This window comes from Saccopteryx bilineata, chromosome 1 (genome assembly GCF_036850765.1).
Source record: "Saccopteryx bilineata isolate mSacBil1 chromosome 1, mSacBil1_pri_phased_curated, whole genome shotgun sequence".
NCBI classification, from domain to species: Eukaryota; Metazoa; Chordata; class Mammalia; order Chiroptera; family Emballonuridae; genus Saccopteryx; species Saccopteryx bilineata.
Genome location: NC_089490.1, coordinates 74,663,079 through 74,686,768, shown reverse-complemented (window position 1 = coordinate 74,686,768; position 23,690 = coordinate 74,663,079). Strand labels below are relative to the sequence as shown.

Below are 23,690 nucleotides of genomic sequence, written 5' to 3'. Positions count from 1 at the left end.
AGGTCTCCAGTACCTGTCGTGTAATTACTCACAGACTCACAGAGGAGCTAAATAAAGCACAAAAATAGCTGAAAATAAAGGTAGTCCGTGATGAATTATTTGAAGGCTCAAAAGAATAAAATATCACATGTATCTGGAATCATTAGGGAATGTTGTATTATTTTAACTTAACCACAATTGTAACATTCATCTCCCCCCATGTAGGTATAAGGGTTTCTATTATATTTTTTAATGAAGTTTTACAAACTTGTATGTATTTTTCTGTCAGTTCAGTGGCTACAAAGCTTATTTTGTAAAGTGTAAATGAAAGTTACTTTTGTAAGCTGTTTCTCAAAAAATCATATGAACTCTCAGATACCTCTTTAAGTACTTTCTTGCTCATCTACACTCTTTGTAAAAGTCCGAACCCTCTTTTTTTTTTCTTTTACTAATCCCACCTTTTAAAAATTGCCCTGTGGGGCAAGGGAGATGTTGAGGGAGTAGGGGGGGGGTGCATTCAGAGACATGAGAATCTGTGTAAACACAATAAATTAAATTTAAAAATAAATAAATAAAAATTGCCCTGTCTACTCCTGTAAGTTTACAATTCTAAAACTATGTTTAGAGATGTTTGCTTTTTTGTCTACCTTTTTATTTTATACTTCCTTGAGTAATAGTTTTTATTATCATGTTTATTACTTTACAAAAAAATTGTATTTTTTTACAATGATGACCTTCTCACTGTTCATTTGAATATCTTTCTCTAATAGAAAATTTATTTTTCAAGTATCACTTTAAGTGGTATTATTTTTTGAGTCTGGAATGAATTTTTTTCCTTATCTTAGTATATGTTTTATAGTGAGGCTGTGCTTTGCCTTTTCTGTATGCCAGTTGCTGCTAGTCTATGTTCACCACCATGTAGATTTTCTCTCTTCTCTGAACCTTTGACTTCTGTGTACTTTCTCTTGAAATACTATTATTTTCTTCTGCTAGACCATGTCTCTCCTCTTCTTAAAGCATTTCCAGGTGAACTAAAAGATAAATTTGTCTCTGAGACCAAAAGTGCATTGTTAAATATGTATTCTTTAAATGTTTACCTTGACACAATATATCTTTTAGCAATAAAATAAGAATATCAAATATACCAGTACAGTATAAATTATAAATACACTGTTATAACCTCAGTGTTTTCATTTCTCCTGTTCACCATAATTTATATATTTAATTATGAAACTATTAAAGCGTGTTTCAATAGGTAAGACAAACAATACAAAATATACAAAGGCAATGTTATCTCTTTATCTCCCTTTCATCCCATTTCTGTTTTGCTAGGTAACTACTGTGGTGGGTATCAATTTATATTTCTATTTCTAAACACCCACAGACACACACACATTCTTTACCTATACATTAGGATAATGTTATAGAAATTATTCAACTTAATATATTTCATATAGCACTATATCATGGGTATCTTCTCAGATCTTCATGAATTTTCAGAGCCATGCAGCATTCTTGAAGTACAGTATCTTTTTAATGTTTAAGACTATTTTCACTTCCTTATCTATAAATTTCCATAAACCAGAAGAAAATACTGACAGGTTTAAAGAAGAATTCACTGTTTTCATACTTAATAAGATACCATAAACAAAGTAAAAAGGTAAAGCATAAAATAGAAAAAGACAAAGCATATTATCTTCCAAATACAAAGAGCACCTATAAATTGACAAGAAAAAAATACCCATTAGTAAAGAGACAATATGCAGAATAAGTTTAATGAATAGTCATAGATACTTTGATCTAACAAGTTCACTTCTATGAAAATATCAAACAAACATTCACAAAAATATTAAACAACTTATATACAGAGTTATTTATTACAAGATTGCTTTCAAGTAGAAAAGACTGGAAACAATATAAATGTCCATTAAACAGGACTGGTTAATTAAATTATTGTCATTTCTAAGTAATGGAATGCTGCACAAGTGTAAAAATAAATGGGGAAACTGTGTACTGACGGGAAAAGGTCTTCAGATGATGCGTTTCCTCTGGCCAGCATTGGCAAGGCTAGAGGAGAACTCTGTAGTAATGTGCAGCATCTCACCACAGATGACTCTTGGATTACAACATGCAGAATGAAATCATTTAAAATTGTATTTACCTGATAGCACAGATGTGGTAATAGGACCACAGCAATAGAAACTATTTTATGCCTACGTGCTCTTGTGGTATATAAATATATCTGAACACATAAATCTCTAGTGTAACTCCTCATTCAAACTATAAAATACAAAAAAATAATTTTGCCAGTTTCTTCTCTCAAATATAGTATACATATCAAAATCATTCTAAAAGCACAGAAAATAGGTGAAAAGGGGAAGGGATTAAGCAGAAAACAAACAAAATACCAAAACAAAGAAATAAAACACAGACACAGACAATATTGTGTTGATTACCAGAGGGAAAGTGGTTTGGGCAGAGGTACAAGAGAGTTAATGGTGGATAAGCAGTGATAAAAAGAGACTTGACTTGGGGCAGAGAACACACAATACAATATACAGATGATGTGTTATGGAATTGTACACCTGGAACTTATATAATTTTATTAACCAGTGTCACCCCAATAAATTCAATAAAAAATAAAAGCAGAGAGACGTTTTTTCATTTTTATCTTCTTCCCACTTAGAATGTATACCTTAACACAGGCTTCTCAAATCTTAAGCAGCAGAATCACGTAGGGGACTTGTTAAACCAGCTTGCTGGGCACCCCGCTCAGACTCCTCACCCTCAAGCTTCCTTCTTTAACACTTGCAAGAGCACTGTAGAATATGATTACTCCTGCCTGTCATGTTGTTAAATCTTTTTAGGTATTTCCATTCTTTGTCTTCTTTCTAAGAGGAAATTTCGAGTAAAGTCTGATTCAAGATTTCATATTTAATCTTTAGCCTCCTCCCTTCTGTTTTCCAATATTCTTAGTTTTAAATATTCCTGTTAATTTTTTTATTCCGAAACACACACACATTTCCATTAATGAGGAGTGAATCATTATATAAGTGTCATTTTATAACAATTACCGATCTAACCATTCAGTCTTTTAAACCAAATTCATTTTGCTAATGTGTATTATCCTTATACTGGCTAATTACCAGCTCTGACAGAGGTTCTCTAAGTTCCTGTACAAAGAGTAGTAGAGTCTCCTTAGAGCTAGGCAGAAATGCAAATTCTTAGCTTGTCTAGGACCTACTTAATCAGAAAAGGAGATAGAGAGAAGGATCAGCATTTTGTGTTTATTACAAACCCTCTCAATGATTTTGAAGCATTCTAAAAGTTGAGAGCTATTGCTTTTCTAAATATAGTGTTTTCACTTACATTGTATTCTTTAATCCCTAGAGTAATCCTGTGACACTAATGGCTTTTAAACTAAAAATAAGTATATAAGACATTTTTTTTTTGTATTTTTCTGAAGCTTGAAACGGGGAAAGACAGCCAGACAGATTCCCGCATACGCCCGACCGGGATCCACCCGGCACGCCCACCAGGGGGCGACGCTCTGCCCATCAGGGGGCGATGCTCTGCCCCTCCGGGGCGTCGCTCTGTCGAGACCAGAGCCACTCTAGCGACTGGGGCAGAGGCCAAGGAGCCATCCCCAGCGTCCGGGCCATCTTTGCTCCAATGGAGCCTCAGCTGCGGGAGGGGAAGAGAGAGACAGAGAGGAAGGAGAGGGGGAGGGGTGGAGAAGCAAATGGGCGCTTCTCCTGTGTGCTCTGGCCGGGAATCGAACCCAGGACCTCTGCACGCCAGGCCAATGCTCTACCACTGAGCCAACCGGCCAGGGCCTATATAAGACATTTTTAAACTGCATTAACCTAACAAACTTCAAGGAAAAATATAAAGTTTTATAAAACAGTTAAAATTGACCAAATTATTGACTTGAATTTACTCTTCTAATCTTTTAATGACACATGCTCGTTTAACTGATATTCGTTTATCAACAGTGTTTTTAAGATTAATTTGGAGTTATTTCTGCCAAGTGAAACAACACTGTCCTTTCTGTTATGGTTTTCACATGAATCTATTTAAATTAATTAACCAAATTAGCAAACCATAAAATCCAGAATGTTTAGAGAGACCCAAAATCTTGTAATGGCTTCTGTTAGAGCCTCTAAAGAGAAAATCCCTAATAAGAGAAAAGTTTATTTTACTGAACAAGACATGATGGATTCTTCAATAAAAAGAAATTGCTACTTTAAGTTGTAACTAATATTTCTCTTAGCTGCAGTACAAAATAATTTGCAAAATGATAAGTCGACAAGTCAGACTGAAATAATTAATGAAGATTTAGGGTCATATTTTATTTTCCCATATGTTCTTCATATCTGTTATTTTAACAAGATTTACATAATGTGGCCTTTGAATAATGGAGAATAGAAATTTGGTTGCATTATAAAACCCTGGCCCCATCTGGGAAATGATCTTGGGGCTACACTGCTTATATAAAATAACTTAATATTCCTTGATCTTATATGTATAGGTAAACTAAGATATATTAGGGATTTTTAAAAAATCTTTGTGGTGGTGGTTTTATTTATGTTTTCTTCTAAGCTTTTACCTTACAAGAAGAAAATTAAGTTGGTGGTGATTACTAACTAACCTGACACAGTAGTCATCTCAGTAGTTGTTATATCTAGACCTCATCCCTAGATAATCAGAATTGGTTTTAGGGAAGACCTCAAAATCTATTTTGAGAAACCAGCAAGTGATTCTGATAAAGTGGTTCTAGGCCTCAATATAAGAAACTTTGAAAGAGAACCTACTTCTTCAGGCAAATGTACTATAATTACCAAAGATAAATACTTGCTGTAGCCTCCTCCCTCCAGATGGTACTCTGCTTCTATAACCAGATAGAGCTGTGTCCACTAGATTCTTTCTCACCATAAGAGTAATGTTTCATTTTGGACCCTTGGAACATATTTATCATTGTATAGCTGGTGCTTAGTACATGCTTGGCACACAGTGGATACTGTGTAAATATCTAGGAATGGATGAATTAAGGAGACCCACTAGCATACAGTTTTATCTTCTTCCTTAAATTATACATGTCTTCTGTAGACAGAACGATATCTTGTCAATTTTCATATCTCTCCTTTTGAGAGTATTTTACACATATGTGGTAGTAAATATCTTAAGAAAAAATATTTATTATTTTTTCTTATTTAATCCATCATGCTAGATTCTCATCTCCGTGAAGGCAGCGACCTTGCGTCTTTTTCAAGCAGTTTTCTCAGTGCTTGGTAGTGACCTACTTGCTCAGAAATGTTTGAATGAATAAGTAAATTAATAAAATAATAAGAAACTTTATTTTAATTGAGATTTTTAAAAAGTTAATGTTGGACCCTAGCCAGGTTGCTAAATGGATAGATTGTTGAACCTGCACCCCAAGAAGTTCAATCCCCCTGAGGTTAGGGTACTTATGAGAAGCAATCACTGAGTGTACAATTAAGTGGAATGAGTTGATGCTTTTCTCTCTTTTTCTCTCAAATCAATGGAAAAAAATTTTTTTTGTATATTTCCGAAGTTAGAAGCGGGGAGGCTGTCAGACTCTCTGGCATGCACCCGACCGGGATCCACCCAGCATTCCAACCAGGGGGCGGTGCTCTGCCCACCTAGGGCATTGCTCCTTTGCAGCTAGAGCCATTCTAGTGCCTGAGGCAGAGGCCATGGAGCCATCCTCAGCGCCCAGGCCTACTTTGCTCCAGTGGAGCCTTGGCTGCCGGAGGGGAAGAGAGAGACAGAAAGAAAGGAGAGGAGGAAGGATGGAGAAGCAGATGAGCGCTTCTCTCATGTGCCCTAGCTAGGAATCGAACCCAGGACTTCCACCAGCCAACCAGTCAGGGCCTACTTGAAAAAAATTTAAAGTTAGTGTTGAGGACTAAGGAAGTTTTGTGTGTGATAAAACTTTATTTTTTACATAAAGGAAAAGAAATTAGCCTTACCCTTTAAAAAAGACTTCACAGTTGAAATATTCCTACCTTTTGCGGTAGACAGGATGATAGAATTTGACAGATTCTGAATTGGGAAAACTTCAGCAGGGCATTAGGGTTAACAGAATTTTCTATCTAACTTTGTATTAAATAGCTTTTGTCAGTAATTATGAAAATATCACAGTTATATTAAGTGACAGTCTCTTGACATCCTATGAGGCAAAGATGTTTCCCCAGAAAGCTAGAGCCTGTAAAAAGTAGATTTGGTTTTTTAGTTGAAAATAAGGAAAGCAGAATTGTCCTGTATCTGTAAAACTTTCTGAAATAAATTTTATTAGTGTACTCTTTAGAACTATTCCTTTGATCCTTTTTTTCAAAACACATTAGCATCAGCAAATAAGTTAGAACTCTGACAAAGCGTGAAATCTCAAGCTTTATATCCTTGAAGACAGTGATTAACTTATGTAAAATTTTTCTAGGTAACTTGCAATGCTTGTTTTATGTTCTTTGAACACTTGGGGAGATTTTTATTGAAGAGTTTTTGGTCTTCTCCAGATTATCTGGTCTCCTTTACTTTGAATATACCCTGAAAGGATAGTATTAACATGCCAGTTTCTTGAATGATTGTTATTTGAGATTTTACCCTGTAAATTTCAATTAGCATCCCATATGTGGACCATGTTCTTTTACAAGTTTATAAACAAGATTACAATGGATTTATTATGTAATGTGCTATATACATTTGTGTTATTATCTCATTCTGGTCTAATCACAGACAGACCTTCACTTTTTAACTTTTGTGTTAGTCCTTAAAATGATCTTCTCTTTTACTAAAACGGTTGGTTGCATATCCTCCTATGTATGCAGTGTACAAATAATCATAAAATTCTAGTTTTGGGGAAAACATAATTAACATAATATAGAGATATTGGAGAGAAGAAGCAAGAATTAGGAACCTCACATTGCTGAGGCAGTAAGGGAATGTCATGGTGACTCCAGAGAGATTCAAAGTTGTCAGCCTGATTGAAAACTATGCCTAAAACTGGACTTGAAGTCAGCCAAAGCACCATGCTAATTACCCTTAGATTGTATGTCTCAGCTTGATAAAAATGTCAGTCATCTAAAGATGCTTTTATGCTTTTATTTACACCATATAAAATTGAAAAAGATCAACTGCCCATATGAAATAATAAAATTCTATTTTATCATAGTAATGGTTCTTTGGGAAGGCTGGGGTGGAGCTGCATTTGGGGGAAGTGAAGGCCAAAGAAGAGACAGAGAAGGCAGGCCCTGATAGGCAGCATATATAAGATGCTAATTAAACCATTATTTCTTCTTTCCAGTCGCATTTGCATTCTGCCTTCTGACTCCCAAAAGTATGATTATCCTCTTCTCTTTGACAAAGCATCCAGTCACGTGTTTCCCCTAATTCAGATTTCCACAGTCACTTTGTGAATAATTCCACAGGAAGTTCTACCACAACATAAATTTCAAATACCTCTCTAAAAGCATTTTTAAGTAGTCCCCAAAACTGTATTTTAAATGTTTGCTGTTAGACCTGATTTTGTTCAAGGAAAAGTAGTGTTCCTTACTGGCTTCAATTTCTTTAAATATATTTATGATACTGGAAATTTCATTGACTGTGGTTAAGTTAGGCTCTCATATATTTTCATCCTCTGTCCCCAGAATAGATGATTGTACTAATGAGTCATGTCTTCAAAAGATAAAATATACAGATTAAACTCCTCATTTTATATATGGTAATTCAAATTTATATATATTTTCATATCTAATATCTGCCAATTTATAGGGTAATAATAAGTAAAGTTATATTGCTGAATTTTATTTAACTTGCCTTTATTCTAGCAATATTTTTTCTAAAATAGATGGAAAGTTTATAAACTGGAGTTCTACTTTGAAACATTAATATATGTTTATATATGGTGATTTGAGACTAGTAAATATTAAGCCATCTTTGATGAATTTGCATGCTAAATAAACTGCTTTCCTTTATTGTAGGTGATGGTGTTTGTACATGCTCGAAATGCCACAGTAAGAACAGCTATGTCTTTAATAGAAAGAGCAAAAAACAGTGGCCAGATTTCCTGCTTTTTCCCTACACAAGGACCTGAATATGGACATGCAGAAAAACAGGTAGGGGACAAGTGACAGCAAAGTAAACAAACTAAAGACATAATGTGCCAGATATACCAGATAATTTATGCATGAAAGACCCATGGTCTCCAATTTCCAAGTTAATTTTACAGATTTATCATGTTATAATCTTGACTATTTTCTTAACTTAATGATCTTTCAAAGGATCCCAATGCATGACGTATTACCACTTCTTTCTAATTGTTTTAATTGTAGTGTTTAAAATATAAGATACAGTTAAATTTTATAAAATATGTTACCTAATCTATTTATCATTGTTCTTTTAAAGAATTAGTTAACCATTTTAAAATTTTTTCACTTTTAATATTTTGGGTGAGTATGGACAGACATACTTACAGAGAAGCTTTTCTAAGAGTGTAGAAGTTTGAGATCAAAAAGTTGAAGAATAACTGTGTTGCTACTCAGTGTTGCTACTCAGTATATGTTCAAAGAACCTAAAAAGCAGTGATCCTCACTAGAAACACAGAACCTCAGGCCCCACTCCTGTCTTACCATATTCTAATCTGCATTTGAACCTGATCCCCAGGTGACTTCATGCACATTACAGTTTGAGAAGTACTTCTCTAGGTAATTTGGGTACCCTAAGGTTTAGAGAAGGTTTTGTTTAATTATATCAAATTATATCAACAGTGGGAAAACTACAGTTCAAGGGTCAAAGGCAATCAGTCACCTGTTTCTGTAACTAAATTTGTATTAGGAAACTGCCAGTGAAAGGAGACGTGGGGCAGTGGACAGACAGCACAGTACACAGATGTTGTGTGGTGGAATTGTGCACCTGAACCTGTGTGATTTTGTTAACCAATGGCACCCCAATAAATTCAATTAAGGGGGGGGAAGAAAACTGCCAGACCCTTTTCTTTCATTGACGGCTGCTTGTTTGCACTACAAGAGAAGTGAATAGTGGCTGTGAGGACAATGTGGCCTACAAAGCTGAAAGCCTCCCTGACTCTTGATTTATAGCTATGAGAATAAATTTTCAAATAAAAAACCGAGCCTTAGTAAAATGATAGTAACTTCAAAATATTTTATATGCATAAGGTTTAATTAACGTTTACTGAACATTTGCTAATAACCACACTGTTCTCTGCACTTTCTCATTCATCGATCATTAAAGTATATTTAATGGTTATGATTATATAAGGTCTACCAAAAAGTTCTGTTCGTTTTTGGAATAAAACAAAATACAAAATTTTCTTACCGTCAATAAACTTTATTAAATAATATAATTGCCATTATTATTAATGATTTCTTGCCAGCGTGAGGGCAATTTGTATATCCCATTTTTGAAAAATGTTTTATCTTTTGATGCGAAAAATTGAACCAGTGCTTGTTTGATATCTTCATTTTTGAATTTTTTGCCCTTCAAAAAATTTTGTAAGGACAAAAACAAGTGATAGTCGGAGGGTGCTAAGTCCGGGGAATATGGTGGATGAGACAGACATGCTTCTGTAGCATTTCTTCCTTGTTGAAATTCGTAAAAATTACAGTGGCGTAAATTAACTTTATCAGTAGCCATAGGTACACTGTCGCTTCACACATAAGACTAACGTGAATCAACTTTATTTTAGTTAATTTGCTACATCAGTATGTATACATTAAGTGATAAAAATAGAGGAGCACACATGCACCAAATAAACATGTGCTTACGTGTCGAAATGTGTGATAGAAATGGACAGAACTTTCCGGTAGACCTTATACTATAAATTTTATCACTTTTATTGATATTTTAAATTCTGAGTATGATAATCAGATACCAATTGTTGCGAATGTCAAATTCTCATTCAGTTTAAAACTACAAAACGTCTTCAGTTTCTTCATTTTGTTCACGTTATGAAATTTTCAGTTATTTCACACTATACAGCTTTGTATTCTTCCAGTTATTTATTAATATGAATTTATGAAAGCCTTTGAATAGTTACATTTCATTTCTTTGGAAATACAAAGCAAGTCTGTTGTATTTAAAAACCAAGCCTTGAGAGCCACCTTGTGGATGCCTGGTTATTTCTCAGCTCTCAAATCCGAGAGCTATTGCTATTCTAAATAGATTGGGTTTATTATTTAATTGTTATAATAATGTTTAATATTTATCAAGTGTTCACTGGTGCCAAGGATTGTTTTATATATTGCTTTATGTAACCCATTCATTTCTTACAAGAAGCTGTGATGTAGGTTTCTATTATTATCCCTTAGGAATATTGTTCTGTTCACCATCATATTCCCTGACTTTTTTATAATATTTGGCTGATAGTAGGTACCACAAAATTCCTTTTTTTTTTTCTTGTGTATGTCTGAGACAAACATTATAAGAGATGTTTTCATTTTAATTTTCTCATGGTCAGCACCACTATTGTGCCTTTTAAGATTCTTATCCCATTTTACAGTAAGGAAACTAAAAAGATAAAGTAATCATTCTGAATGTTTATTCAAAGCTTCAGAATTTTAGATTAATTTTCTAGTGCTGGTTGTATATTTCTTCTTATTTCTTTGAAGTGCCTTTTGAACTTGAATCGTATTAATATTCTAGCAATTCTAAGGAAGCTATTACCATGATGGTAGGAGATATTTCTTTCCACGTTTTGGAAAAATGGGAAATTAAGTACTTAAAACATTAAAATAAAATTAGAAGGTAAATTTGCTGTGGTCATACATAGGAAGTTAGCTTCATGGGTCCTGTTAGGAGACATATAACTAAATCCCTACCTCATACATTTACCTCTACGTGTTTAATGTAACTATCTTGATTCCTGACTTACCAAGTAGCTTTTCAAAGCTTTCTTCACAGTTTTATTCAACACACTATAACTTTGTGTATATATTAAATAAAATCCTCATTAAGGAAACAGAAACACTCCTTTTCTCTCTCTCTCTCTCTCTCTCTTTCTCTCTCTCTTTGTGTGTGTGTGTGTTTGTGTGTGTATAGTATAACAAGGATAAGTTCTGTTCTATAGCCACAGCTCAAATGAGTCTTTTCTTCTCAGTAAGTAAACATTATATGTTAGGACTCTCCATATCATTCCCATTCTAAATATCAGTCACCCCCCAGCTGAAAAACCTATCATACTTTCAAATTCCCCACTGAAACAATAGGGGAAGGAAAACTAAGTACCTAAAAGTTGTTTAATCAGTAAAGATGAGTGTTTCAGAAATTCTAAATGAGGCTCTAAGCAAAGAGGGCACATTTACAGAAAGCTCTAGTTGTGACTTGACCTCTAGAAACATTTGAAAATTTTTTCTTTCTCTTCTATCAAATGGAATAATAATGGGATAAATAAAACCTGTTGTTGTAGTTTACTGTGAGTAACAGTTGGAGTTATATGAAATTATTTTGGAACCTGGCTGAACAATGTTAAAACTTTACATATTATATTATAGAAATCTATTTTTAGAATATATATATATTTTTTCATTGACATATATTTTATGTATATAATTTTAAAAATAGTGAAAGTATAACAAACAATATGGATAAATTTTTCTAATTTTCCCTGCATATTATTACTTTCTACTCTGCCGCACAAAGATACTCTCTCAAGAAACTATAATTTTCTGTAAAATACCTCAGGGAAAAGTAGTAACTTACATTTACAAAAGTAAGTACATCAAGTTGGACGACTATTTCAGTTACACTCTTGAGATTCTATTTCACTGAAGACATTAGTAAGATACATTTTTACCCTTAGGTACAAAATTTTTAACAGATTTTAAATATTCTAGTGCAGATATGATTATTTCTGTCTTCCCACCCACTGCTATATTGTATTTCTCTGACATATCAGTGCTGATGTGGTTTTTTTATATATATAATATATATATATTGTATATAATATTATAATATATTAGTGATATTTTAAAAAAATTTTTAGGTAGAAATGCTCAGTCATGCAAAAAGCTTCATGAATGTAGTTAATTGAAGTATCAATTAAACAAATCAGAGCATTGGGGGAAATCTATTAGTAATACGTATCCTCAAAGCTACCTTAAAGTATCATTGTACTGTATGACTTTATTTATCTAGATCTACCAACCTTCTTCTTATTTCATAGATAAGCTTTCACCTTTGCCTAATAATGGAATCTGGCTTTGATACAAGTTATCTGATAATATTGATATCTTTCTTTCTTTCTTAGCAGCTTTACAGTGTTAGTATGGCTTTAATAAAATTAGCATTTCTTCCTGAAATAGATAATATCTGTTAACTAAAGACTATAGCAGGTGTTTGATATCCCCTTTTTTCTTATTGTTTAGTTTTTAAATATATGCAAAGGCTACTTGGTTCAGTGTTAGAACATCAACCAGGTTTATGGATGTCCAAAAATATATATAGACAGCATAAGTATTCAGTAGGATATAAATAATCAGTAGGACAATTTTCAAGTAAACTCTGGATAGGCATCTAATTAAAGATTATGTAACTATTAAGGACAATATTTTTGGCCCTGGCTGGTTGGCTCAGTTGATAAGAGTGTCAGCCTGGCATGTGGATATCCCCTGCATTTGACTAATGGTCAAGGCACACAGGAGATGCAGCATCTGTTTGTATCCCCCTCCTTCCCCCATTCTCTCCTCTTTCTCCATCCGCAGCCAATGGTTGGTTCAATTGGTTCGAGCATCAACCAGGGTGCTGAGAATAGCTCAGTTGGTCGAGCGTCAGCCTCAGGCACTAAAAATAGAGCCGTTGATTCAAGCATCAGCCTCAGTTAAGGATTGCCAGGCAGATCCTGATCAGAGCACATGCGGGAGTCTCACTATCTTCCCTCCTCTCACTTAAAAAAAAAAAGAAACAATACTTTTAGAGTATATAAGGCATTCAATTCTTCATTAACATGTCAATGTTAATGCAGTTAATCAAATGTGCTACTGAAAATAAGTGGCCAAACAAGGCAGAATCTCTGCTTATAAGACACAGCCTCACAGAGGATTTAGAAATACATATATAAGTAAAGCAAAATGTGATAAATGGCATGAGAGAACGAACAGTTCAATGGGAACAGAAAATAAAATAGATTAATTCAGGCCAGTGCTGTTATATTTCAATATATAGCAATAGGGGTTAAGAGTATTCGAAGGAAAGTTGAAAAAGAACATAGGCAAAGAAAAACACTGGATATATGTGGAGAATGGAAGTGTTCTGGTTTCACTGGCATGTCAGGTGCATGAAGGGCTAGGCATGTGGATTTTGGTCAGAATGTAATGGATCTTAAATTACTTGCTTAAGTGTTTGGACTCTATACAGTGGGGAGCTTGTGAAGTTGTTGGAAGAGCCAAATATTATGACCAGAATTTAAGTACTGAATAGTAGGATTGATTTTCCTCCAAGCAGAGGAAATTACCATGATCAACACTGTCATTTCAATGGAGTCTAACATACAGTACATCTAGTGACGCCTACCCCAATGTAATTAAGAAATCATTGACATACATCACTGTATAAGTTTAAGGTGTACAACATGATGGTCTGATTTACACATATAGTTGACCCTTGAACAATGCAGGGTTAGGGGACGTGATTCCCTATGCAGTCAAAAATTCACGTGTGACTTTTGACTCCCGCAAAACTTAATCATATTTTTCCATTGATATCCCTGGGGGCTTGGTTCCAGGTCCCCTGCAGATACCAAAATCCAGGAATACTCAAGTCCCTTATATAAAATAGCATAGAACAATGCTTACAGTCAGCCCTCTGCATCTGTGGATTCCCAACCACAGATCAAAAATACTGTTTTCATTTGTGATAGGTAGAATCCATGGATGCAAAACCTGGGGATAGTGCCAGCTATATATTTAATGGAAAAATCTACATATAAGTGGACCTGTGCAATTTAAACTCATGAATGGTTCAATTGTCGAGTGTATTGTGAAATGATTCCACATATAAGTGAGATCATGTAGTTATTTGTTTTTTCTCTGTCTGACTTGTTTTGCTTAACAAAATGCCTTCAAGGTCCATCTATGTTGTTTCAAATAGTAAAATTTTTTTATTTTTTATGGCTAATATTGCACATCTTTATCCATTCGTCCATTGATAGGCACTTAGGTTGTTTTCCTGTCTGGGCTACTGTAAGTAATGCTACTATAAACATGAAGGTGCAGATGTCTGTCAGAGGTACTGGTTTTCATTTTTTGTTGATATATTACCAGAAGGGAAATTTTTAGGTCATATAGTTGTTCTATTTTTAATTTTTTAATGAACTTCCATACTTATTTTTCATAATGGCTGCAGCAGTTCACAGTCCAATCACTAGTGCACGTTGATTTCCTTTTCTCAACATCCAAACCAGCATTTGTTGTCTTTTTGATGCTAGGCATCAGGCACTATCTCATGTGCTTTAACTTTGTCTTTTCCTAGTGACTGCTGATTTTGAGTGTCTCTTCTTGTACCTGTTGGCCATTCATATATCTTCCTTGGAAAAATGTCTTTTCAGGTCCTTTGCCTTTCTTAAAATTGGATTATTATTATTATTATTATTATTATTATCATTACTATTGAGTTCTATGAGTTCTTTATACACTTTGTATATTAACCTCTTATTAGTTGTTTTATAAATAATTTTTTTCGTTCTATAACTTGTTGTTTCACTTTGTTGGTGATTTCTTTTGCTTTGTGGAAGCTTTTTATTTTTTTAATTTATTGACTTCAGCAAGACAGGAAGGGAGAGAGAGCAAGAGAGAGGAACATTCATCTGTTCCTGTGTGTGCCCTGACCAGGAGTAGCAATGGCAACCTCAGCGTTTTGGGACAGTGCTCTAACCAAACGAGCTATCCAGTCAGGGCGCAGACGCTTTTTAATTTGATATAGTTTCACTTTTTAATTTTTATTTTATTGCTTGTGCTTTTGATATTACTTTCTAAAATCATTACCAATTCCAGTGTCAGGGAGCTTTCTTCAGTAAGACCTTTTTACAGAACATAGAAAGTAGTATTAGAATTATATTCTTATTTCTTTTGCTCTTACATTTAAGTATATTTAGCTTGCAGCTATTTTTGTTCCTGTGCTTTAAGATGTATATTAGAGATTGTGAATATTTTATGACAAATGTATACATTTATTTTAAGGAATAATACTGGTTTAGAAAAGTATATTAACTGGAATATTGTTGCCCTTGCATTTAAAAATACTTTAGTAGAGGAAGCACCCTAAGGATATATAAATTAAATAAGTAAGGTCATTAAACATTAGTGATATAGAGTTTTATACTGATTAAAGCACTAGATCATATTGCACATGGTAATTATTTTTATTGTGTTTCAGTATTTATTTAAAGATGCCCAAATTAATATTAAAAAATGCAGTTTTGGAAGAACTCTCTCTTCTGCTAGTTCGAATACCTTGGAATGTTAGCTTTTTTCTAAATTAACTTGTAGCAATATCAGGGTAGCCCATGTGAGAACCAGCACCATCTTTGAAGGGATGATATAATGTGGAACAAAGGATATGGTACTTCCTTTCTCCTTAATTATTAAGTTAAAGTTAATAATTGCTCATGGACATAGATAAAAGTGAAGTGGTGACCAGGGGAGGGGGAGGAGGGTGTAAGGGAGGTGAGTGGGGAGAGGGAGTAGCAGGGAAGGGTGGAAAGAAGGGCAAATATAAGGTGACAGAAAATTATTTGACTCTGGGTAATGGGTATATAACATAATCAATAGTTCAAATGCTATAGAAATGTTTACCTGAAACCTATGTACTCTTACTGATCAATGTCACCTTGTTAAATTTAATTTTCTAAATAGAATTTAAAAAATTAAGTGAATAATTGGCAATCAAAATGACATGAAATTAGTCTACTCATTGTGAATTGATTGTATACACAGGTGCCTCAAACCGTTTATAATGGTGGTCATCCGGTGAATAATAAGCTACATGCCAGTCACTGTGATAGATCAGTAGGTATCATGATAAATAAATTGTGCTGTCAACCTGGTTAAAGTTGGTTGAGGAACACGTTTTGTATCATTCAGGATTCAGTAAAGGAAAAATCCACTGTAGATACAATTTAAATAGAAAGAATCTGTAAAGAAATTGGGTACTTACTAGAATGTCAGTAAGTAGAATGGGAGGAGTAGGAGTCAGTCACTGGAACTGTTGAATTGGGAATCAGCCAGCATGATGGTGATCCAGCATGGAGAAGCTACAGCTGCTCCTGCAGATGCCTTTCAACATTCATGAACACTTTGGAAAATCAAATCTTGTGTTTACAGTACATCCATTATAACTTCCAGCCCTCATTTCTCCAAGATCTTGTCAACAGAAGACAACAGCAGAAAAATTGGTTTTCTCTTTACTTCCATTTTCTAGTTCTTGTTTGAGTGCATCTAATTAAAAGAATGGATTTTTTGCATCCAGTACCCTGACTACAAGAGATCTGAAAAGCATAGGTTTTAACTTCTGGCTCGTGAAATACAGGAAGTCCTCATAGAAGGAAGTAGGAGTTGTATGCTGATTAATATTCTTTGTTTTAATTAGGAATGGAAATATAATTAAGAAGAAAAAGTAGCTGTACCTTTAGTCTTAGGAGTTTATGTTCTGGCAGGACAGGAAGATTAATTCATTAATTAAATAATTTGTTTTAATTGAATATTAATAAATAATAAAAAGGGAAAAAGTCCTAAGAAAGGTAAAATTGGGGAATCTGATCTTGACTGATGGTACTAGAGGAGGCTTAGCTTACAAAGTGACATTTTAGCTGAGATTTGAAGGTTAAGAGTTCACAAAGCAAATGTAGCAGCAGAGTGTTATAGGAAAGTTTCCGACAAAAGAAAAACAACGCATTGAGGGAAGTGGCTAAAAATCAGAATTACCAAAACTAGAGGAATTTGAGGAAGAAAATGGCATGATCAGATTTGTGTTTATAAAAATAGACCCTGGCCTAATAGCTTAGTTGGTTAAAACATTGTCCTGATACACAAAGGTTGGGGGGTTAGATCCCTGGTCAGGGCACATACAGGAATAGATCAATGTTTCTGTCTCTCCCTTCTTCTCTCTCTAAAATCAATAAATTTAAAAAAAATAAAATATCACTACATACAGTCAGGGCAAATAAAAATGAGAACGCTATTTAGAGATGTTGATTCATTCTTTAGGGATTATTTGGGAAATAGAATTGCAGAGACTCAGTGACTAATGGGATATGAATGATTGAGGAAGAAAGCTCTAGAAGATTTCTATCTTCTAAAAGATATCTGGCTTGCATGTTTGAATGGGTAGTTGGGTCATTTATGAATAAAAAGAATAGAGAAAGATAAGTTTGGATTGAAAGGCGCAGATCATATTATTTGAACTTACTAAGTTTGAGATGCCTGGAATATTTAGAGATGTAGAATAAGCATCTGCCTGAATATCAGAAACAGTACATTTTGGAGTGGATACGAGTGGGAAAAGAGCCTAGGACCAACTCTTGAGGACTTCTGGTATTTAATGATCCCATAGTGGAGAATGAGCCAACAAGGGAGCCTTCAAGACATTGGAGTAAACCCAAGGGAGTATCATGTTATGAAGGCCCAGGAAAAGTCATTCAAAGAGGAGAAAGTGACCTTTTATATTGAGTGCTGCTGTGAGTGGTCAAGTAATGTAAGGATTGCTAAATATTGACTTAGCAACATGGATATTGTTGACTTTATGTAGAGCCTTTTCCATTTACATAGTGGAAAACAAAAAATAGATGAAGTTGGCTGATGAGTGTAGATATAGAGCATTCAAGTGTAGATATCAATATTGAGAAGTTATTTTAAATACCAAAAGAAAATGGATGAGATATAGAAAATACAAAATAGTTTCCAGAAAGGCAGACATAACTATTTTCTTTTCAAGGTGGAAGTATATGTTTATATTGTCTGGGAACTTTGAGAATGAAAAAGGATTGATGTTGATTGGTTATTCTTATAAGAAAGAAAAGGAACCACCAGTATAATAGTCCTGAGAATTCAAGAGGTGTAGGATCCAAAGAACAAGTAGAGAGATTTTTTTTTAGATAGGAATTAGAGTATTTCTATTATCACTTAAGAAGGGAAGGTTAAAAAGGTGATTTCTGGTACACTAATGTTTTAGGTTTATGGCAAGAAGAGGCATTTCCTCTGATGTATTGAATTTTCTTTATGAAATAGGTGTTGAGGTTATTCCCTAAGAGTTTAGAGTAATAAGTTGGTCAGAAGTTTGTGAAGAGAAAATAAATGGTTAATGTAGACATTGTGAGACATGTGAGAAAAAACAGACTATAAAAGACATCACAGAATTACTGTCCATTGTTAAGGGCTTGTGAAGATTGTGATCATGAATTTAAAATGTTCTGTTTGTCCTTGTATATATTTTTTCTTAGCCACTAGCTACCTTGGGTTATCTGGGTTTCATATTTGCCAGTCTGGTATAACAAAAAGCCAGATGAGTTTAAAAAATTGTCAGAAGTGTGACTGAAATGCTAGGCTCCGCTATCTAAACTGGGGAAAGAACCAGAATAAGGATTGCAGTGTGGATTCGGGGGGAGGATGCTAGTAAATAAAATGAAAGTAAAGAAATTGTGATTGCAAGTGTCATTAACGATAAAGAATGAGCTTAGAAAAATTAGTTGGGCAATCTTGAATTATAGGATGATTTGGTCAGAGATTAGGATGTTTGTACTAGTGATTTTAAAAGTAGTATACTTGTGGGTTGAAATCGAGGCTAGAATAGAAAGTCATACAGTGGTAGGTTGATGACACTGGTCTGGTTGAGGTGGAACAGAGGCCATGGGAATTGAAGGGTAAGGGTTTTGGATGTCTACATGGAAAATACTGTCACCTACAATGGTGATGGGAATTGGTATGGACAGAGACAGGGACCCATGGGTATCTAGTCTTCATTGGATAAGGTTGTATGACAGAACCGGATATGCTAAACATTAAAGGAGCAGAGGTTTTTGCAAGAGGTTGGTCCATGGTGGTTTGGAAATGGTGATGGTGAAGAAACATCATCTCCCATCACTTGAGAGGTGTACATGAAAGCACAGTCCATGGAGGAGAGTCAAGGTTCAGTTAAAGCAAGGCAGGGAAAAGAGAAGGAGGGAGGGAGGGAGGAAGGAAGACAGTAGGATAATAGATCATTAGTTCCCATTGCCTATTTTCATGCCTAATATTGAAATCAGAGTCTCTGAAACTAGGGCCCTAAAAATTTCAACATGCTCCTCAGAAATTCTGACTGTGGCCAGGTTTAGTTAATATAGCAAATAGTTAACAGATGACCAGAGAGAAGAGAAGGACTGGGAAAAGATGACATAATATATTCCTTACATCTCTAAACTCCTGTGTTAACAACGAAACCAGGTATAGGTTTATACTCCTAACATATAAGCAGGTCCACAGTCTAATGCTGATTAGCTTTGTAAACACTGAATGATAAAAAAAATAACTTGCCAAAGAAGAGGGCTTTATAATACTTGTTATAATAATGATAAAGCATGCTGACTAATAATTGTGGGAAAGAGTGGTATATTGGAGAAAATAGACTAGTTAAAGTCTAGTTTTTATAAAGGAAGTTGTTTTTTCCTACTGGATTTGAAATTATCCCCATTGAAGCATACCTTATCAAAAAAGATTGCCTCAGAAGGCTTACAAAAATCATAATAAATTCTTTATGCAATTTTGTCATGCTCTTTCATTCAGGGTCTGTATCTGAGCAGAAGGTCTTGTGTTGCTTCTGTATATGTTTCAGTCTTACATGGAAAAAAAACTAATTTGTTCTTTTTTAATATTCTTAATTGCTTGGTAGTATTTTTTTTTTTTTTTTTTTTTGTATTTTTTCTGAAGCTGGAAACGGGGAGAGACAGTCAGACAGACTCCCGCATGCGCCCAACCGGGATCCACCTGGCACGCCCACCAGGGGGCGACGCTCTGCCCACCAGGGGGCGATTCTCTGCCCCTCCGGGGCGTCGCTCTGTCGCGACCAGAGCCACTGTAGCGCCTGGGGCAGAGGCCAAGGAGCCATCCCCAGCGCCCGGGTCATCTTTGCTCCAATGGAGCCTCAGCTGCGGGAGGGGAAGAGAGAGACAGAGAGGAAAGAGAGGGGGAGGGGTGGAGAAGCAAATGGGCGCTTCTCCTGTATGCCCTGGCCAGGAATCGAACCCTGGACTTCTACATGCCAGGCCGACGCTCCACCACTGAGCCAGCCGGCCAGGGCCTGCTTGGTAGTATTTTTAATCAAGTTTTTAAATCATGCATTTGTGTTGGTTTAGAAATCAACTTTTGGAAATGGTGATATTTTAATCTTACTCTTTTTTAAAAGTACTCACATTATTTTCCATTTTATGGGTAGGAAAAAGATATGTAAAGTCATGGAAGGAAGCCCTGCATGCTTTCATGGGGAAAAATGAATGTAGTACCCTCTGTGTGCTAATGGATTATCTTAGCAGTTGTCCATTCCATTCTAATTTGACTGACTACAAAGCCTTATATGGGAAGTTCACCTCTGAAAGTGGAAATATAAAGCTTAGACAATGCTTAAACTACACATACCTGAGTCCCTTTACTTTTCACAGCTGGTGTCCTTTTGTGCTGAATTTCCACTTATAGAAACACTTATCCAGTGAGTATAGTATTGGATCTCCAATGCCATCCTTAGAGAATCCAATACTCTGTTCAGAGTATGTGAACAAGATGAATTATGTCTCTGTAACTCTTCAGAGGTTAGCAAAGCCTGGATTCCAGGTAAAGCTCACCCTGGGAAACCAGGTAAAAAAGTGATTATTCGGATACTTCAGAAAGCCGCAGGCTAAGTTTAGCTCCATAAGTCATGGTCTTACCCATCTCTTCTCCATTCATTTCTCCAGATAAAACTCCTGTTAAAAAATTTCTTATGTTTGTATTTCTTTTTTTTTTAATTTTTATGAAGTGAGAAGCAGGGAGGCAGAGAGACTCCCGCATGTGCCAGACCAGGATCCACCCAGCAAACCCACTAGAGGGCAGTACTCTGCCCGTCTGGAGCATTGCTCCTTGCAATTGGAGCCATTCCAGCACCTGAGGTGGAGGCCATGGAGCCATACTCAGCACCCGGGGCCAACTTCACTCCAATGGAGCCTTGGCTGCGGGAGGAGAAGAGAGATATAGAGAGAAAGGAGAGAGGGAAGGGTGGAGGAGCAGATGGGCACTTCTCCTGTGTGCTCTGGCCAGGAATCAAACTCGAGACTTCCACATGCTGGGCTGACGCTCTACCACTGAGCCAACTGGTCAGGGTCTGTTTATATTTCTTTCAAGGGAAAATTTTGTACAACTGTTACATATGTGCTTGTATGTGAGTTTTAGTGTGAACTAATTAGATAATGTCAGACACATTTTTATGTCTCTTCTTCTTTTCACTTAATAATACGTCAAGTAGATCTTTCCAGATCCACACAGAAAGATCTGGTCCTGAAAACAATTTCTTTTAACAACTATATAGTATGCTACAATGTAGACATAATCACAATTCCTTTACCCAGTCCATCTTGATACATACTTTTGTTATTTCCAATTTTTTTTATTGTTAAAAGTGCTGCAGGAAAATTCTTGCTCATATTTTTGGCAGTTGCAAAGTTGTCCATTGGGAAAATTTCAGCAGTGGAATTTATCCATGCATTTAAATTTTTGGTGAATGGTCCCTAATTGCCCACTAGGGAGATTGTTCCAATTTACACTTCCTCAAGTCATAACTTTGAGGAAGTTACTTTGCCCACATATCTTTGCCAGTACTGGCAAGTGTCAAAGTTTTTAAGTTTATGACAGATTAATAGGCAAAAAATATGGTGCACTATTATTAGTTTAACTGACATTTCCTTATGAGTGAAACTGAATGCTTCACATATCGGCCATTTGAAATTCTTTTTCTATAAATTGCATCTTCATATCCTTGGCCCATTGTGTGTTAAATTGCATACACTGTCATATGTGTTACAGACATTTTTTTTTAACCTTTGGTTTTCATTTTCATTTGTTCGTATATATATATATATTTTACCATACTGAAGTTTTTATCAACTTATTTATGGCATCTGGGCTTTGTCTTGCTTACTCCAAGCCTTTGTAAATGCTGCTCTACTCCATCCATGATTTCCTCCAACACTTTTTAAATTTAATTTAATTTTTATTATTAAATCTTTAATCTGTCTAAAATTTATTTCATGGTAATAAACCCATCATCTTTTCTGAATACTCCCTGTTTATTCTGTTGATTTTAAATTTTAATGTAACATTCAAAATTCTTATATTTGTCTGAGTTAATTTCTGGACTTTTCTAGTTCATTGGTCTTACTGTTTATTTTTTGGTATCAAACTATTTTACTTATTGTTTCTTATAGTATTTTTAGTACATGATTGGGATTATTGTTCAATTTTGAATTTTTGCAGGATAAATATACAGGTTTACTTTTCAAGATGAAGTTTAGTATCACCTCCAAGAAGTCATTCTCATCTTTTAGTTAAGTGAGTTAGTAAGAATTGGTATACGAAATCAAGTTTTCCCAAAGCAAAAGCAAAGTATCTTTCAGGCAAGCATGTGAGCCCAGCTGGGGTTTCTTCATTGAGATATAGATGTTCAGCTTGTTAAAATTTCAAGGGGAGAAATTAAGGCTATCTCTCATGCCAGCATTACTCTGACGTCTCTGCTCAAAATATTTCATTTCTTGAATGTTCTCAGCAGTATTTTAATGTTTTCTTCACTAAGTGCTACCTATTTCTTCTTTCTGTTCTTGATGGTTGTTATAAATATTACATTTCCTTCACTTTTACTATCTAACAAGTAATATTAGAAAAACTTTAAAAATATTGATTTTCAAGACTGATACCTTTCCTAATTCTCTTATTTTAGTTAGTAGTTTTTAGTTGATACTCAATTTTCTAAATAAATGTTCATTTCATCTGCAATTAATAATTACTTTCGTCTTTTCTCCCCAGTATTTATACCATTTTATTTTCTCATCTAATTCAATTGTCCAGTACATTGATAGGCTGATAGTAAACAACTTTTCCTTGTTCCTAATTTTGATATACTTCTCATGTTTACTAGTAAGCATGATTTGAGATAGATATCATCACTTTTACTCCTCAAGATTGAATATAGCCTTTTGTCAGATTTCAGTGCCTGGTAATAGTCATATGTTTTTCCTTCTTTGACTTATCAATAAATATGTTAATTTCAGCATATTTATAATGCCCTTGCATTCTAGGGCTACATTGTACTTAGTTGTGGTATATTGTTTTAATGCATCAATGAATTTTGTTTTCTAAAATTCTTTACTATTTTTACTAATATTCTTAAGGCAGATTTCTCTATTCTGTTTTCTGGTTCTTTATTAGGTTTTAATGTTAGTTCAATTACACTGCCTGAGTAAGATTAATTTTGAGGCTTCACTTCTATTTTTGTGCTGTAAGGCTTCTTAATAACATTAGAATTTATTTATCTTTAAAGAGCTGGAAAGCCAAGATATTAGGTAGCCTTTAGATTTTCTTTCATTGCTTTTATTTTATAATTTTCTTTGAGATTAATATTAGTAACATTTTTGTAGGAAGTCATCCATTTCAAAGTCTTTTAAATGGATATTGTTAATAACACTGCAATGA

The 23,690-nt window shown here is 34.7% G+C and overlaps 1 protein-coding gene across 1 annotated transcript in view; it reads left to right on the top strand.

Annotated features, from left to right (window-relative positions):
* Positions 1-23,690, top strand: part of ASCC3 (activating signal cointegrator 1 complex subunit 3) — a 353,954-nt gene that overhangs the window by 160,236 nt on the left and 170,028 nt on the right. The window contains exon 14 of the mRNA XM_066254466.1: positions 7,980-8,114. Within this exon, the coding sequence (XP_066110563.1) occupies positions 7,980-8,114 (135 nt within the window). The remainder of the gene's footprint in view (positions 1-7,979; positions 8,115-23,690) is intronic.